General features: G+C 35.2%; 1 protein-coding gene across 5 annotated transcripts in view; it reads left to right on the top strand.

Annotated features, from left to right (window-relative positions):
* The window catches only part of CEP85L (centrosomal protein 85 like), a 233,494-nt gene that overhangs the window by 157,273 nt on the left and 56,728 nt on the right, over positions 1–19,493 (top strand). For all 5 annotated transcript variants that reach the window (XM_073022433.1, XM_008007220.3, XM_008007222.3 and 2 more), the window contains one exon: positions 19,196–19,317. In XM_073022433.1, coding sequence (XP_072878534.1) covers positions 19,196–19,317 — 122 coding nt within the window. The remainder of the gene's footprint in view (positions 1–19,195; positions 19,318–19,493) is intronic.

The raw sequence follows: 19,493 nt of genomic DNA, 5'->3' as shown, positions 1-19,493 counted from the left end.
AAAATATTTTTCTAATATTTTCACTTAATTCTTTAACTTGTTCACACTTTGACATGTGTGTAACATCAAAAAACAAAATTTCAACAAATTGAGTCTAATTATCTAATTGGCTTTGATTAATGATTCATGAATTGGGCAGTATCTCTATCATAGGCCATCAGATGAGCTAAGTGGAGGAGGTGGGCTTTCTAGGCAGAAAGAGGCTAAAGAAAGAAGGAACAAAAAGTGAATTGGTTATTATAAGTTACTTATAAGGTTAAAACAGACTTCTTTATCATGCTAATTCAGGTAAACTGGGCCCTTTCTGATTGGTTGCTGTGAATATCCTGTTGTTTTTGGAAAACTTGCTGATGTTGAAGTTCAGTTTCATTATGTGGCTCCCAGCAGGAGTGGCTCCATTCTTGTTTGGTCTGATCTGTTAAGACTGAGTTCAAAACAAACCAGAGTGACTCCATTCTGGTTTTGTGTGGGCAATTAAGGCTCAGTCCAAAACAATGGCTTTCCATAGTTTTGTTTAACCATAAGAGATTTCTGGAGTGGTTGTAGGTTGGTCAAGGAATATTAATAAGGAGTGGAATTGGAACTGTCATTCTCATTTTTTTGTCCTCTCTCATTACCTTACTCTATGATTTTCAGAAAATAAATCTTTCTGTACTGTAGTTTTCTCATAAATAAATGGATGGCAGATTGAATTAATTTCTAAAGTCTCTTTGAAGCCTAAATGTTCTGATTATACTAAACTAGCTTGAAAAATGTTATTTTTAAAGTAGCTATTAATGTTAGCTAATTTTGTTAAAATAATTAAACATGTACATTTCACAAAAAGTCAGTTTTTAATTCATTTCTTTAGTTAAACTACTGGTTTACTGGTTGTCAGGCACTTTGTTAGATAAGGAATGCAGTTAAAAAAAAAAGTCCTTATTTTCAGGCATGTTAAGCTTTCAAAAACTCTATAAAAAAACCCTAAAACATCACCTGTTCATTGAAGAATAATTTTAAATATGTTTGGGTATTTTTATGTGCTATTTATTAAAAATATATGTTACAAATTTTAATGACTTATTTTTACTATGTAAATGTGAGTTTGGCATATAAATACACCATAATTTCTGATTATCTTATTGCATATCAGGGGATATAATTTTTGCCATTATAAACCTTAAAAAACAACAGCATGATTACCATCTATGTAAATAAATCTGATAAATTCTCATTCTTCTTCTGTTGGTTCTGTAAGCTTGTTATTCCTAAACATTAGTGCATGTAAAGGTGATCAGGCTCGTGAATGAATTTGATTTGTATTTGAAATGTAGTAATTTTTGAGATTTGGTCAGTTACATTTCTTTATAATTAGAAAAACTTCTTTGAGAAAATGAGCTAAAAATACACATTTTTGGGGTGAGAATTAAACTCTGAATTAGTAAACATCCTGAGTGACATGACTGTACCAACTAAGCAACCAAAGAAATTGCACTTTTAGTTTAGATCAAGTGGCTTTTTGATCAGTGCTCCTGCTGTAAGGATGAGGGGAGGTAATCCTACCTTAATGTAGATCTGAGCTTTTATTTAAAGACTTTGATAATATCAACATGTAAGATAGGTTCTTGATTGCTTCAGGTGAGAACCTCTAAAACATAATGGCTTCTATGCTTCAGTTACACAGCCCTCTTTAAGTTTGTAGAGTAAAATTACAACTGACCCTTGATTTTTCAGCATAGATACATTCTTGAGAAGGTTATGAAAATAGATTTTGATATGTGGAATTCATATTTACTTTATAAAGCAAAAGATGTAAAAATGTCCCAGTGGAAATAAACCCAACTTCCTAATATGTAAGCATTGTAACTTTTTGCCAGCAACTTAATTGAGCTACTGAGAGTTGTACATGGTTTTGCTATATTTCAGGAAAACTGTACTTCATCCTTAACTCATCTCCAAATTAAAAGCTTGCATAGCATAGCAAAAGGACATGAACATCTCATCATCTGCTGATTTAATTTGCCCTTGAGTTGGTCAAAGATGATGAGTGGGCTCCAGGACCAACATTAGGATCAAGAGGATGCCTTTGGCAAAGTCATTTATAAGGCTGCCCTGTTAATGTATTCTTTTCTCAATGGACTTATTGCTTAATTGAGGATACTGTGGAAATCTGAAAAGTTGATTGTTGACTCCAGTATTAATACATTGATTTTTTTCCCCTTAGCTAACTTGAAAAAATAAAATAACCCAAAATTCAATATTTGGATAAGTATGAGTCCATATAATGAATGTTAGACAATAAAAATATGCTCTTGAAACTTCACATTTCCAAAATAGAAGAGAGTATGGCCATTGAAGACTGTCTTTCAAATTTATGTCTATATTGTAGCAAACTAAAATTAGTTGTGCAGATTAGTTGAAGTTTTCTAGGTCTGACTGAAATGAGGCTAGACTTAAAGGGGTCAGAAAGCATGATTTATTTATTTATTTGTTTATTTATTTTTGAGACGGAGTCTCACTCTTCTGCCAGGCTGGAGTGCAGTGGCATGATCTTGGTTCACTGCAAACTTCGCCTCCCGGGTTCAAGTGATTCTCCTGCCTCAGCCTCCCTCGTAGCTGGGAATACAGGTGTGCGCCACCACACCCAGCTAATTCTTGTATTTTTAGTATAGAGACGGAGTTTCACCATGTTGGCCAGGATGGTCTCAATCTCTTGACCTCGTGATCCGTCTGCCTTGGTCTCCCAAAGTGCTGGGATTACAGGTGTGAGCCACTGTGCCTGGCCAGAAAGCATGATTTTTAATCAAACATAAGTTTGCATACGATCTTTGAGCTATAATCTTTTAAGTGTACATATTTCTTACTATTACCCATATCATTGCTAACAAAATGGTAACCTTCTGTAGAAATCTCCAAATTTTCATATCAGTCAGTAGTTAATAAACATTGTCAGGTGCTGTGCTGAGTATCAGGGCACAAACTCATGATACAGGAAAGGAACCACTGCCATAATTACTATTATAGTATGCTAATTACAATACCTGTTTTTGCTGTTGGAAATACTTTTGGATTTTTTTAAAGGCTGATAAATATCCCTAGGGTGGTTTAGCTACTTACCCTCTTTTTGTTAATTGTGTACTGTAGACCAGTGTTGAACTAGACTCTGGAGATAAAAAAAAAGACATCGGCATCAGCAATCAACTTGTTCCTGTTTTATCACCTATGCATATACAGGGAGCTGTCTGAACTCCACTCAGCAGTTTCACCATGAGATTATTGTTGACTCCTGAGACCATTTTAAATATGGTATTTTTAACATATGAAAGAAGAAAACATTAGTGACCTATAACTGCACAGATAGAAAAGAAAAAAATAATATGTAAATAGTAAGAAAAGTCATATAAATCCCAATTGATAGAAAGTAAAAGCATGCTCCCTCTCCCCTCAAGATAGCTCCCTTTAATAGTTTTTTTTTTTTTTGGAGGAGGGAGAGCATCATCATAAATACCTAATGCATGCGGGGCTTAATACCTGGGTGATGGGTTCATAGGTGCAGCAACCATCGTGGCACATGTTTACCTATGTAACAAACCTGCATGTCCTGCACATGTATTCCAGAACTTAAAATTTAACAAAAAAAGTAAAAATAGTTTCTTTTATATCCTTTTAGAAAAATTCATTGCTACATTTCAAGATAATGTAGGCAGTGCTTTGGTCCCTTAACATATTTGTCACTTAATGACAGGAATACATTCTGAGAAATTAGGCAATTTCTTTATTGTGTAAACATCATAGAGTATACTTACACAAACCTAGATGGTATAGTCGACTAACGACTACACACCTAGGCTATATGGTATTTGCTTCTAAGCTACAAACCTGTACATAATGTTATTGTACTAAATACTGTAAACAATTTGTAACACAGTGTTATTGTGTACCTAAATATATCTAAATATAGAAAAGATACAGTAAGAATGTGGTATAATCTTAAGGGTGCAGCATTTACAGAAACATTATGCAGTGCATGACTAACAAATATTTTTATCCCTTGAGAATATGATAGAAGACTTGATTAAATATATGCTGTTAGTCTGATTTTTAAAATAAATTAAAATGTTAGCACCTGTGCTATAGCTTTCTTTTAGTAGAAGCTGGTTATATAGTGTAGTACATTTGCTATTCATAACCTTGGGCAAGATCCAAAATAGAACCACATTGTATTAAGTACTTCATTTTGATAAACCTCTTTTATTTCAGTTTCATAGATGCCTGTTTTCATAAAATGTCAATTATATCATTAATTTTTTTTCCATTTTTGTTTTCTGGTTTGTTAATTACAAGGGATTTGATTCATTAAATTCTGTTTATATTTTATCTTAAATTTTAAAAAGTAAGTTATAGCAACAAAATGCTTGGAAAACACTACATTCTGTTTGTTTTATAAGTAAAGTCCATGATTAACCTTAATTTGAAAACAAGCTTCATTTGTTTTACCTAATCTTCTAATTGATTTGCTTAAAGAAAGTACGTTACTGTCTGTCTTGGATAAACCATTTCTTCTCTTCACTTTTGCACTATGATTGTAAGAGATCATGTTGCATGCATGGCTCATTTCTTGGTTGGAATTTTTTAGACATGATAATACTAACAGATGAGATAAACTGCATTGATTTTTAAGAGGAAATCTGTTTCTCCCTCCAAAAGAAAAGAGATAATAGTAATTTAGTTGTTTAGCATGTTGGAAATCAGAAATACTTTCAGTTCCCTTTATCTTCATGCATATGCATTTTTAAGATGTTATATATACACACACACACACACATATATATATCTTATCAGTTTTTTTTTTATCATTTTTTTCAGGGTCTTTTACCTTTCAAGTAACTCAGTTTACTTGAATTGTTATTTCAGTAAATCGTGTTAGGATGTCAAAAAGCTTACAGAGTTAGTGATAAAAACACATTGAAGCAATAATGAGATTATTAAAAACAGTTTCTTCTATAGTATAAACTTTGAGGGTCAAGATGCAGACTTCAGTATAATGGGTCACTGAGGAAGGGGTGACTGATAGAATGATTTTTTTGTTGTTTTTAGAGAAATATGTAATAATGCACTCCATAAATAATTACAAGGGCTTAGTTAAGATGGAGATTTTATATTAAATGCACAGTTCTTTTAGTAATAACAATTCATATTTTCCTTTTCTTGGTGAATAAAGATTCTTTAAATTTTATGTTATTTGTATTATTTTCATCTTCATTACTGAGCTTTGTTAATTTATTTACCTTTTAGTTAAGGTGTGATTCCTTTACCGAAAGCACTCGTAGAGTATCTCTTCAGATAGACTATTCCAGGAAACAGAGGAAGATTTGCTGTGTTACGTGACATGTTGTGAGTGATGAATAAGCTCAGAGACAAGGCAAGTGAAGGACAGATAACAAACTTGAAGAACCGCAGAGGTTGTATTCCAGTCAAGTGTGGTAGCACTGGACTATCTAAATTTAACAGTATTTGTCCAGGCCAAAGAATTCTGAACTATTTTCAGCAGCACTACAGTAAACTTTTATTAGGAGCATGTTTGGCCATTAACTGACATATTTTGGCAACTTTTCATAGTATCTGGATCTCATCTAAGTAGCATGTGTTTGGGATTGTTATAGATGCCTGCTATCCACACTCAATTTTGAGAGTGGAACCTGCCATTTCCAATAAGAGGTACCTATGGTATGTTTTCTGGGTCTATAAATCTATATGGTTAGGGTCTACATGCCTACATTAGGGTTATAGTTCTTCTTTGGCTGGTAAACTATTATTTTATTCTCTAAACCCCAAAGAACAGTGTGTCATGCATTTTTAAGTAAAACATCTAAATGAGGCCTTCCCATTGCTCCCTGAGTTTGGCGGCTACTAAAGATACATAAAAAGTGTTTACTTGTAAAAGTGTCTCTGTTTCACCTGTACACATTTTGAAATGTTACTTTGATGGCATACTTTCTGTTTCTTCAAATTAACTCACAGTTACAAGTTTTATAACTACCTTTTACATTGCCTGTTCATGTCAAAGTTTTATTATTAATATTAAGTTATAAATTATGTTTGGATTAACATGTTCTTGATTACTTATATTGGCTACAGTGATGTAGAAACATGATAGATTACTTTGAAATTCTAAGTACAACAGCATAACAACAGTAATTTTCTGATATATCAATAGGTGAATTTTGATACATGTTTTTCTATCAAAACAAGTACCTCGCTTTTCTGGGATATGGTCAAGATGTGTATTTTACTAGTAATATATAACTGCCATGCAGTGGTGTGCTTCTCAAAGCCAGTTATAACTTTATTGAATAAAAATTCTTGTTTTCTAACTACCTGAGAAAAAATCTGTTACTCATGGGATATAGGGGAGAAGTTGTTTGAATATAAAATCCTTTCCTCTTTTCTATATTAGGAAGCAGGATTATCTTCTGCCTTAATAGAAGGCTTTTTTGTTCTCCTTGAGTTCTGACAGCTCCTAAAAGCCAGCTTGTAGGTTGTTATCAACTTCATTCTTCATTTTTGCATTCTTGGTGTAGGGTATATACGTCATTTGGCCTTTTCTCTTATCTCATGGCTAGTTGCAGATGTGGAATTGCACCAAAGTGATGACGAGATAGGAACTTACAGCCACGACAGTGCATTCTGTCATCTATAGTACATCTTGGGGACTTAAGGATTCTTTTCTCGCAGATGAGGCCTTTATTTCCATTTAGTACTTCTTCTAAGGTAGAGAGTGAAATAAAGTATAAGTATTTCCTGTGATTATTTTTTTTTGTTGATGTCTAACATATAGTGAAGTACATAGGAATATTAATCTTTAATAATAGCTCCATTCCAATACACACCCACATACATCCCTCCTTATAACCACTGCTCAGGTCAAGATACAAAATTTCTAATGTGCAGTAGGTTTAGCTTGTGACTCTTCAGAGTCTATATGGTGACACCTTATATCCTACCCATTTCTAGTGCTCTGACTTACCATCATTGATTATGTATGGCCTGTGCTAGCATTCTTTTGTTTAGCATAATGTCTCTGAATTTTATCTATGTTGTTTAGTATGATAGTAGTTATGTTATATTGCTGTATAGTATTCTAGTGTATACTTCTACCACCATTAATGATCTATTCCTTTGTTAACAGACATTTGGGTTGTTTCAATTTTATTATGACAAGTTCTTTTTGCTTCTAGTGTTGTTGAGTGGGATATATGTAAACATTTACCTGCAATTTTAGAAAAATCAAATTTTAATATGATAATTGAAGTATAATTTACATGCAGCTTTTAAGATTTTTAAAGATTACATTTACATAAAATGCTATAATTTGAGTTTTGAAGAATGTATACAGTATTCCTTTCTTATACCTATAAGATTTAATTTAGGCATAGTAAGAAATTAACAATAGCTAATAATAAAATAGAATAATTATAACAATATGAGAGCATCACTACTCTTGCACTTTGGGGCCATTATTAAGTAAAATAAGGTTTACTGGAACACAAATACTGCAATACTGAGAGTTGGTCTGATAACCAAGATGGCACTCCATGCCAGTGGGTGGATCGCATATACATTGTGGATGAGCTGGAGAAATGGATGATTCACCTCCTGGGTGAGATGGTGTGGGATTTAATCACACTACTTAGAATGGAGTACAATTTATAATTTGTGAATTCTTTATTTCTAGAATTTTCCATTATTAATATTTTCAGGCAACAGTTGACTGTGGGTAACTGAAACCAGAGAAAGCGGAACTGCGATTATATGGGGATCATTTTACTACAAGAGAAGTGTATGACATTTCCATCACTCCAGAAAGCTACTTTTTGCCCCTTTGTAGTTAGTCCTCACCCCACTTGGCAACCACTGATCTGATTCCAATTGTTTTGCCTTTTGCAGAAGTCCTATTTGTAGAATCAGATAGTTTATAGCCTTTGAGTGTGACTTCTTTCACTTTTCATGCTGCTGTTGAGATTCATCCATGTTGTTGCATGTTATAAATTTGTGTGTGTGCTGAATAGCATTGCGTTTTATGGATGTAGCACAGTTTTTATCTATCCTACGGGCACATGGGTTGTTTTTTGTTTTGGATGATTATCAGTAAACATTTGCCTATGGTTCTATGTGGACATGTTTTTATTTTTATTTGAGTATTTATTTATACTTACTTATTTATTTATTTAGAGAAAAGAGTTCACTGTCGCCCAGGCTGGAAAGCAGTGGCTCAACTGTAACTGCAGTTGCTCACTGCAACTTCCTGCCTCCCAGGTTCAAGCCATTCTTGTGCCTGAGCCTCCCAAGTAGCTGGGATTACAGGTGCATATCACCACACCTGGCTAATTTTTATACTTTTAGTAGAGGTGTGGTATCACCATATTGGCCAGGCTGGTTTCAAACTCCTGACCTCAAGTGATCCACTTGCCTAGGCCTCTCAAAATGCTGGGATTACAGGCGTGACTTACTGTACCCGGCCTTTATTTGGCATTTATAAATACTGAATTCAATTTCCCATTTAATTACCTTTCCCCTTTGTTGAAAATCAGTTTACTATATGCATCATTAGATTTGTGAATCTTTATTCTGTTTCATTGGTCTGTCTATCTTTATGTCAATAATACAACCTCTGCCACCTGGGTTCAAGTGATTCTCCTGCCTCAGCCTCCTGAGTAGCTGGGATTACAGGCATGTGCCACCATACCCAGCTAATTTCTGCATTTTTAGTAGAGACAGGGTTTCGCTGTATTTGCCAGGTTGGTCTCGAACTCCAGGCCTCAGGTGATCCGCCCACCTCGGCCTCCCAAAGTGCTGAGATTACAGGTGTGAGCCACCGTGCCTGGCCAAATTTTTCGTGATATTTTATAGTTTTCAGTGTACAGATCTTACACATAATTTATTACGTTTTTATTTCTAAGCTTTTAATGTTTTTGATGTAAATGATATTATATTTTGAATTGCCCTTTTGTTGTTAATATACAGAAATACAATTGGTTTTTTAAAAAAATTGACCCTGAATTGTATAATCTTGTTAAAGTCACTTATTGGTTCTAGTAGATTTTTAATTGGTCTATTAATGTGGTATATTGCATTGATTTTTTTTTATTTTTTTTTTGAGATGGAGTCTCACTCTGTTGTCCAGGCTGGAGTGCAATGGTATGATCTCAGATCTCAGCTCACTGTAACCTCCACCTCCTGGGTTCAAGCAGTTCTCCTGCCTCAGCCTCCCAAGTAGCTGAGATTACAGACATGAGCCACCACGCCTGGCTAATTTTTGAATTTTTAGTAGAGACAGGGTTTCACCATGTTGGCCAGGTTGGTCTTGAGCTCCTGGCCTCAAGAGATCCGCCTGCTTCGGCCTCCCAAAGTGGTGGGCTTACAGGTGTGAGTGAACCACTGCGCCCAGCTTGCATTGATTTTTAAATGCTAAAGTGAACTTGCATTCCTGGGAAAACCTTATGCCAAACGTAATATTTATCTATATCTCTGTGTCTGGATTGGATTTGGTTTGATTTTGTTAAAGTTTTTTGTATCTGTGTTCATGATGGATGTTGGTTTGTCCTTTTCTTTTTTCCTACTGTCTTGTCTGGTTTTGTGATCAGAGCAGTGTTGACCTCATAAAATGAGTTGGGAAATAATTCATTTTTCTCCCCTCCTGAGCTTGCGGAAGATTGGTGTTAATTCTTTAAACATTTGGTAGAATCCTACAGTGTAACAATTTGGACCTAGAGATTTCTTTTTTGGGAGTTTTTTTTTTTTTAATTATGAATTCAGTTACTCTAATAGTTTATAGGACATTCAAATTATTTCATACTGGATGAGTATAGGTAAGTTTGTGTTTTTTAAGAAGTTGGTCTAATTGAAGTTATTGAATTTGTGTGTGTAACAGTTGTTCCTAATAATTACCTTATCTTTTTAATGTCTGATGGTCTGTAGTGATCTCTATTTCACTCCCTAATAACTTGCCTCTTCTTTTTTTCTTTCTCAGTCTGGGTAGTGGTTTATAAATTTTATTAATTGTCTCAATGAACTAGCTTATCTTTCCACATAGATTTTTCTGTTTTAAACTCTATTGATTTCTGTTCTCAGCCTTCTTGTCTTCCATCTGCTTGTTTTGGGCTTATTTTCTAGTTTCTAAAGATGGAAACTTAGATTGAGAGCTTTTTCCCTTTTTTAATATAACTACTTAGTGCTGTAAATTTCCCTCTCAGTACTGCTTTACCTGCTTCCTACAAATTTTGATATTTTCGTTTTCAGTCAGTTAAACCTGTGTATTAGTTAGAAGTGTGTTGTTTAATCTCAGTGATCTCCCAAAATGATAGTATTGTATTAATTTGAATTCTGTATTTGTTTTAAAATTTATTATTGTTTTAAATACTGTCAATTTATAACATGCTTCATTATTTTTCAAGCCCAGGCTTATTATCTTTCTCAAAATTTTTCATCCTCTACTGTTTTATATTTTCTTTAGATTTAGGTAGAAACTACCCAAAAAATCAGTTCTTCATTTTAGGAGTAGACTTATTTTTTTCCCCAGTCCTTCCTATGATGATTCAGATACTGTATCTCAAGAGTTAATTTTGGTAATTGATATTTTCTTAGAAAGTGATCCATTTCATCTAAATCTTTAGATTTATTGTTATGGTATAAAACACATTACAGTTTTATTTGCTTTTTGCCCTCAAACTTTTTTATTCCAACGTTTATTTTGGGGTTCAGGAGTACATATCCAGGTTTGTTACATGGTTAAATTGCTTGTCACTGGGGTTTAGTGTACAAATGATTTGTCATCCAGGTAGCAGACATAGCACCTAATAGGTAGTTTTTTTTGACCCTCACCATCCTTCCACCTGCCCCGCTCAAGTAGGCCCTGGTATCTGTTGTTCCTTTCTTTGTATTCAATGTTTAGCTCCCACTTATAAGAGAAAACATGGTATTTTGTTTTCTGTTCCTATGTTAGTTCTCTTAGGATAATGGCCTCCAACTCCATCCATGTTGCTTCGAAGGACATGATATTATTCTTTTATGGCTGTGTAGTATTCCATAGTATGTATGTACCACATTTTCTTTATCCAGTCTGCTGTTGATGGGCATTTAGGTTGATTCCATGTCTTTGCTATTGTGAATAGTGCTGCGATGAACATGTGTGTGCATGTGTCTCTGTTAGAATGATTTATATTCTTTTGGGTATATACCCAGTAATGGGATTGCCAGGTCAAATGGTAATTCTGCTTTCAGTTTTTGGGAAATAATCAAACTGCTTTTCACAGTAGCTGAACTAATTTATCCTGCCAACACTGTCAAGTGTTCCTTTTTCTCTACAACCTTGCCAACATCTGATATTTTTTTCTTTTTAGTAATAACCATTCTGACTGGTGTCAGATCGTACCTCATGGTTTTGATTTGCATTTCCATTAGTGATGTTGAGTGTTTTTTCATATGCTTGTCGGCCGCATATATGTCGTCTTTTGAGATATGTCTGTTCATGTCTTTTTTCTTCTTTTTAATGGAGTTGTTTTTTGCTTGTGAATTTGTTTAAGTTCCTTATAGATCGTGGATATTAGACCTTTACTGGATGCATAGTTTGCAAATATCTTCTCCCGTTCTGTAGGGTATTTGTTTATTCTGTTGATAGTTTCTTTTGCTGTGCAGAAGCTCTTTTGTTTAATTAGGTCCCATTTGTCAACTTGGTTTTGTTGCGATTGCTTTTGGGGTCTTCATCATGAAATCTTTGCCAAGGCCTATGTCCACAATGATATTTCCTAGGTTATTCTCCAGGGTTTTTATAGTTTTAGGCTTCATATTTAAGTCTTTAATTCATCTTGAGTTGATTTTTTGTGTATGGTATAAGGAAGGGGTGCAATTTCAGCCTTCTGTGTATGGCTAGCCAGTTATTCCAGCATTGTTTATTGAACAGGGAGTTCTTTCCTTTCTCTTTTACTTGTTTTTGTTGACCTTGATGAAAATCAGATGGTTGTAGGTGAATGGTATTATTTCTGTGCTATTTTGTTTCATTGGTCTATGTGTTTCTGTACCAGTACCATGCTGCTTTGGTTACTATAGCTTTGTTGCATAGTCTGAAGTTGGGTAACGCGATACCTCCAACTTTGTTCTTTTTGCTTAGAATTGCCTAGGCTATTTTAAAAGTTTTTTCTAATTCTGTAAGGAATATCATTGGTAGTTTGGTAGGAATAACATTGAAACTGTAAATTGTTTTTGACAGTATGGACATTTTAACAATATTGATTTTTCTTATCCATGAGCATGGTGTGTTTTTCCATGTTTTTTTTTGGAATCATCTCATTTCTTTCAGCAGTGTTTTGTAATTCTTGTTGTAGAGATCTTTCACCTCCCTAGTTAGTTGTATTCTTAGGTATTTTATTCTTTTTTGTGGCTATTGTCAATGGGATTGTGTTCTTGAATTGGATGTTGTTGGCATATACAAATACTACTGATTTTTGTTCACTGATTTTGTATCCTGAGAGTTTGCTGAAGTTTATCAGATCGAAGAACTTTTGGAGTGAAACTATGGAGTTTTTTAGGTATAGAATCATATAGTCTGCAAATAGAAATAGTCTGACTTATCTCTTCCTATTTGTATGCCTTATATTTTTTTCTCTTGCCTGATTGCTTTGGCTAGGACTTCCAGTAATATGTTGAATAGAAGTGGTGTAAGAGAGCATCCTTGTGTTGCTCTGGATTTCAAGAGGAATGCTTCCAACTTTTGCCCATTCAGTGTGATCTTGACTGTACTTTTTTTTTTCATAGATGGCTCTTAGTATTTTCCTTCAATGCCTAGTTTGTTAAGGGTTTTTATATGTATCACAAAATATTTTTCTTTTGATTTTTTTCAACCATTTGAAAATATTAATTTAGGTTTAAGTTTGCAGGCTGTGAAAAAACAGACAGTGAACTGGATGCCTGCTCTACATGGTCTCTTAGAGGTGTACTAAAGTTGGCAATTTGACTGTGGGTTTGTTTATGTCTCCATTTATTCTTAATAGTTTTTTTCTCATATGAGATATACTATTAAATGTGTAAACATTTGTGATTATTTTATCTTTGTGGTAAATTTTATCTCTTACCTTATAAAGTTTTATAGAACTTTATTTTTATTTAAGGATGTTTTTGGCGTGGATTTTATATATCCAAGAGTGATACTGTCACTCTGCATCTATTTTTTCATGTCAGCCAGTATTGTGCAAGAACATAGTTTGCAAGCCACAGTAGCTCCTGATCTATAATAAAAAAAAAGAAAACATTAACATTTATATTGGGCTTCATTTTCAGTAGCTTTTAGTGTGAAGGTTTTAAGGCAATTGCATTTGGCTTTCCTCCTTTTCCACAATCATATATTAATGTGCCAAAGCTAAGACAGTGCTATCTAGAACTTTAAAAGTAGATATTTATATATACTCAAAGTTGCTATGGCATCACAGTCAGAAGGAAAGGGCTTTTTCCCCTCACTGCTTTTGGGCATAATACTTGAAACTTAATAGATGATTGATATTAGTAAGATATTTTTTTTTTTTTTTTTTTTGAGACAGAGTCTTGCTCTGTCACCCAGGCTGGAGTGCAGTGGTGCCATCTCGGCTCACGGCAAGCTCCGCCTCCCGGGTTCACGCCATTCTCCTGCCTCAGCCTCCTGAGTAGCTGGGACTACAGATGCCTGCCACAATGTCCAGCTAAATTTTTTGTATTTTTAGTACAGATGAGGTTTCACAGTGTTAGCCAGGATGGTCTTGATCTCCTGACCTTCTGATCCACCCACCTCAGCCTCCCAAAGTGCTGGGGTTACAGGCATGAGCCACCGCGCCTGGATTTTATAAGTTGTTAGCCTATGTGATACATATAAAAACACCCATCAAATGTGTAATTAAGAGAAGATAATTTGTCTTATAAAGGCAGAAAACCTTTAACATTTGCAGGCACATTACATTGACAGTTTTTGAATAACTTCTCTGTAAGATTGTAATGTGGAAATGTGAGGAAGAACCAGTTTGAACACATCTAATTCTCTTTCCACCTTTGTTTAGGTCTTTCAAAAGATAAATGGTTCCAGGGTAGATACCTGATTCATTTCCACATTTAGTGCAAAATGATTCTGTGTTATTTCTATCAGATTTCCTTTTAGCTCTCTCAAGACTGTTACCTAAAAACTATCAATTATAATGAAAATACATTTTCATTAATTGTTCCTTTTCTGTATGCCTTTAGTAGTGTATCAGTTGTTTATAGAGAATGCAGAATCATAAAGGTATAGTTTCCTTGCTGTTTAAGACTTCACAATACGATTGTTTTATTCTTGAATTTTACTAGGTACTTCAAATTCCATTCTGTAATTTCATTTAATATAGTATAGATGCTGGCTTCATTATAAAAGCCATTCTCCTTAGAAGGTAAAATGTGTCCGTAACTGTCATGTTTAGAGGCAGGTAGATACACATGGGTTTAAAAAATTACTTTTAAGTCAACCTACAGCATTTGGTGGGATGTCAGGTTTTGTTCTCTCTTTTAACTATTTTATGAATCAGGGTGTAAGTTTAGTAAGGAAGACTATCATAAGCTAGACTGCTGCTGGTTTGGTAATTTTTAAATATATTGCATCTTCTTAATTACAGGGAAAGGAATCCTTTTTCTTCCTGTTTTCCCAGTTTCAGAGCTCAATTTTTGTTTATTTCTAAAGGGTTTAGATCAAGTGAGTTACAACACAGAATAATACATTCTCATTTTGTTTTGTGTATATTTGTGGAAGTATTTGGCAAGTACTTTAGCAGTCCATCCTGCCAATGGTTCAAAGTGCTATAAAAGCAAATAGTGTTGTCAGTTGCCCTTTCTCTTTATGCATAGTTGTTTCTTCTGTTTAATCTTTTTTCTTGATGCCAAGAAATGTTAAAAAAAAAAAAAAAAAAAAAAAAGAAAAGAAAGAAAAGCCACCTTCTTAAGGTAATTGTGAGCCACGGGAAAAATTTTTTTAGCAGATGACTTGTGAAGAGTAAAGTAGTTTTAATGTCTTCTTGAGAAGATCATCATCTGTTGCCTAAGTACTTGTCTTACTGAAATAGACACAAGATGTATAAGGTGAAACATAGCTTCACATAATATGGTATAGCTCATTGGAAATAGAGAATCTACCTATTTTAGATCTTTGAAAGAGGAGACCGGAAGTCCTTAATCTAGCTTAGAAGATTTTTGTTAGGCATGTTAATAATATACAAAATAATATAATATACATAAACCAATACCTAAAGTACATGCCAACTGTTACTAGGATTTAAATAATGTATAACCCAGTAGGCAAATAAAAAAATATATTTATTTTTAATCTCCAAGTAAATGAAATACTAGTATTATAAATTATAGCACATTTAATAATTCACCACATCATTTTAAGCATTTCCAAATCCTACTTTGAGTTTTGGAATTAGTGATAATGCTCTTTTTTTTAGCTTTTACTAGCTTTAATAAATTTCCTTTTTGAGCTACAGTTTGACAAAAGAGATTTTATCAAATGACTTACCCATTAAATTGATAATCAGTAGGTAATCAGAGTTTCATTAAGTAGAGAGTTTCTGTTAATAATATTGTTTATAGTGTTAAATTTTTTCTCACAGTCTAAGAACAATTACTTTCAAAGCAGTTTTCTAGTCCTTCTGATGAAATTTGGAATACCTAATTAGGCCATAGTGCCACAGGGAAAACCCCAAAACAGGTTCAGCCTGGGAGGCCACATGGGTTCTTGGCTTTGTGCAAGAAGGAATTCAACAGCGAGTGGACAGTACAGGGAAAGCAAGTTTGTTAAGAAAGTAGACCCGGGCACCATGGCTCATGCCTGTAATCCCAGCACTTTGGAGGCCGAATCGGCAGATCACCCGAGGTTGGGAGTTTAAGACCAGCCTGACCAACGTGGAGAAACCCCTATCTCTACTAAAAATACAAAATTAGCTGGACTTGGTGCTGCGTGCCTGTAATCCCAGTTACTCAGGAGGCTGAGGCAGGAGAATTGCTTGAACCCGGGAGGCAGAGGTTGCGGTGAGGGGAGATCACGCCATTGCACTCCAGCCTGGGCAACAAGAGTGAGACTCCGTCTCAAAAAAAAAAAAAAGAAATGAAAAAGTGGCTGTGCCATAGGCAGAGCAGCCCCATGGGTTGCTGGTTGGCTATTTTTATGACTGTTTCTTGATCATATGCTAAACAAGAGGTGGATTATTCATGAATTTTCCAGGAAAGTGGCAAGGAATTCCCAGCATTCTCCTTCACCTTTCAGACCATATAGGGTGACTTAAGGATTTTGCCATGGCCTTTGTAAACTATGTTATGGTATTGGTGGGATTTTACTTTAGTATTCTAATGTATTATGATTAGCATATAATGGGAAGTAAAGATGACCAGAGGTCGCTTTGATGGCCGTCTTGGTTTTGGCAGGTTTCGGCCAGCTTTTTTACCCCTTCCTATTTTATAAGCCGGGTCTTTGTGACCTGTATCTTGTGAAGCCAGTTCTGCTGCAAACCTATCTCAGTAGTAGAAGCAGTGGAACAATGTGGTGCTTAAGATCAGGTGCTCCTTTGTTGGGCTGCCTGGGTTTGAATCTTAGCTCTGCCAACTAACTGTAAATAAGGTTGTAGGTAGTGTTTATTTAATTGGAAAGATTTTGGGGGACTGACTTGTACAAGAACTAGCTAATCAGAAAGGATGCCTATTTATGAATGGATCGGGGTCCTGAAGGTCCCTTGTTGTGCTGGGGAGCAACTATTTTATTTGTTGGATCATGGGGCGTTCTGGAGAGTGGCCTGGGCAGTGAAAGAGACAGTCGGCACAGTGGTGTAAACAGCAGTTAATTACCAACCACAGTGAAACTACTTCAGTATTCTGACAACTAACATTATCTGTACTGATGCATACTGGCTGAATATCAGCCCTTATTGTATATTAGGCAAGGGAAAGAATGAAATTCAGAGGCAGATGTCTAACCTGCGCTATAACACTGTGTGTCACATTTGAAATATCTTCCCATCTGACAAAGTATATACCTTCTTATCAACTAATCCCTATCCTTGGTCTGTTCATCCTATTCTGTTTCCTACATGAAACATCCCATCCCAATATTACTTGACAGTCATCTCAAAGAGTTAATCTGTGACTGATTGATGTCATGCAATTAGTGGTTTATTTTGAAGGTCTTATTAATAGCATTTTTGGAAAGTAAAGGATAAAAATATCACCACGCTTTTGAATTCTCTTGAAGTTGCTTTGTGGTTTTTATACATCTTTTGGCTTGCCAAAGAACTTGTGTTCCTATATGATTTACCAGTTATACTAGATTCCTAGAGATGACATAACAAAGTATCACAAATGAGCTAGCTTAAACACAAGAAATTGTCTCATAGTTCTCTAAGTTGGAAGTTAGAAATTAAGGTGTTGGCAGTTGGTTCCTTTGGATGACTATGAAGCAGAATCTGTCCCATGCCTCTCTCCTAGTTTTTGGTCTTTGGCTTTCCTTGTCTTGTAGATGTGTCATTCCAATCTCTACTTTCATATTCACATGGCATTGTCTCTGTCTCTTCACATAGTCTTCCTTGTGTACATAGGTCCAAAATTTCCCCTTTCTTTAGGGACACCAAACATTGAATTAGGCCTCATCTTAAGGAGCTCATCTTAGCTTGACTCATCTGCAAAGACCGTATTTCCAAATAAGATCACTTTCTGAAGTTACAAGGGGTTAGGACTTGAACTTATCTTTTTAAGGAATACAGTCAAACTTATAACACCAATGTTTTTTAAATGCTGCTTTTTCAACGGAAGAAATATAAGGATATCTGCCATGTTAGTTTTTACCGTTGATTTATTTAAATACCTAAAATCTTTCTTACATTCTAAGCAGTTTTTTCTAAGTGATATATTTCATCCAAATTATCTACTTAATAGATGGTTATATTTTCTATATTTTCCATTTTATATGGATATACTTACTACTGTTGTAGAAAAAAGTTAGGTTCTTGTCACACAACCAGGGAGGATTAGGCATGCAGACACCTTGAAGGGTGATTGGAGAGGAGTTTATTGATGAAAAGGAAAAAACAAACAAGCAAAGTCCTGCTAACAGGCCCTCCACCTCACAGATTGATTTCCAGGTCACTAGGTGAGCTGAAGAGAGCAGGCTCCTCCCCTGCATAACGCAGGAATTCCCCGTGGCTCCACTCATTTCCCCCAGTGCGCATGTTGGGCTCCAGTCCACTATGGGCATGCCCACACAAGCCCTGGGCAGGTTTCCTCATCTGCACAGAAGCATCTGATATGGACACCTGTGGGGTGGGTCAGAGATTCTCCAAGAATCCGTTTTTATCTGCCTAGGCATTTGGTTGTCTCACTACTTTGTGAAAATACTTGTGATTTTGAAATTTTAATGTAAGTAAATGATGATGTGATGCATGTCAGTTTGAAATCTGAATACTACAGATACTGCTTTTATTTTCTTGTGGAAAGTCTCCTGCTAATGTTTGTCTAGTTAAGCCATGGCACATTCCTTCATTGTATTACTCCCTTAATGATTAATCTCATTTCCAGAAAACTTTCACTTCTACTTCCACAAGGTAATGGGAATAAGATCTCATATGGTTTTGTTTTGTTCGTTTGTTTAGACAGAGTCTTGTTCTGTAGCCCAGGCTGGAGTGCAGTGGCACAATCTCAGCTCATTGCAAGGTTTGTCTCCCGGGTTCATGCCATTCTCCTGCCTCGGCCTCCGGAGTAGCTGGGACTACAGGCACCCGCCACCACGCCCGGATTTTTGTATTTTTAGTAGAGATGGGGTTTCACCGTGTTAGCCAGGATGGTCTCCATCTCCTGACCTCATGATCTACCCGCCTCGGCCTCCCAAAGTGTTGGGATTACAGACGTGAGCCCCGGCGCCTGGCCAAGATCTTACATAGTTTTATAATTGACCAGGATAAACGTTTTGTTGTCATTAATTCTTCATTAGACTTGTACATTTCCTTTAGAACTTCCTTGAAATTGTCCAAGTTATGTTGTGTTCATAGTGTGATTTCTGAGAGTATTAAAAAATCAAAGCGGAAATTCTCTTTTTTAATGTAAATCTTTGGGAACATATTAGATAGTATATAAATATTTTCTTTAAATACTTTTAGTATATACTAATTGTGTAAACATGTTTGTGCAGGTTTTGGCTGGATCATCTCGTCAAAGTTATTCACCTTCTGGCTATCAGGATTTCAGTAAGTGGGAATCAATGTTGAAAATAAAAGAAGGACTTCTAAGGCAGAAAGAAATTGTAATTGATCGGTGAGTCTATTTTAAATTATTAAATTTAGGCCTACAGAAATTTAGATTAATGAAACAATTAGCTTTGTGTCCACTACATAGAATTTAAGATCTAGAACCTTACAGATTCATTGATGCCACATTTCTGCCCCTCCTCAGTCCCAATCCTTTAAAGAACTGCTATCAGAACTGATGGT

Source organism: Chlorocebus sabaeus, chromosome 13, assembly GCF_047675955.1.
Source record: "Chlorocebus sabaeus isolate Y175 chromosome 13, mChlSab1.0.hap1, whole genome shotgun sequence".
Classification (NCBI taxonomy): Eukaryota; Metazoa; Chordata; class Mammalia; order Primates; family Cercopithecidae; genus Chlorocebus; species Chlorocebus sabaeus.
The sequence above is the reverse complement of the archived record's forward strand: the minus strand, read 5'-3'. Positions and strand labels throughout refer to the sequence as shown.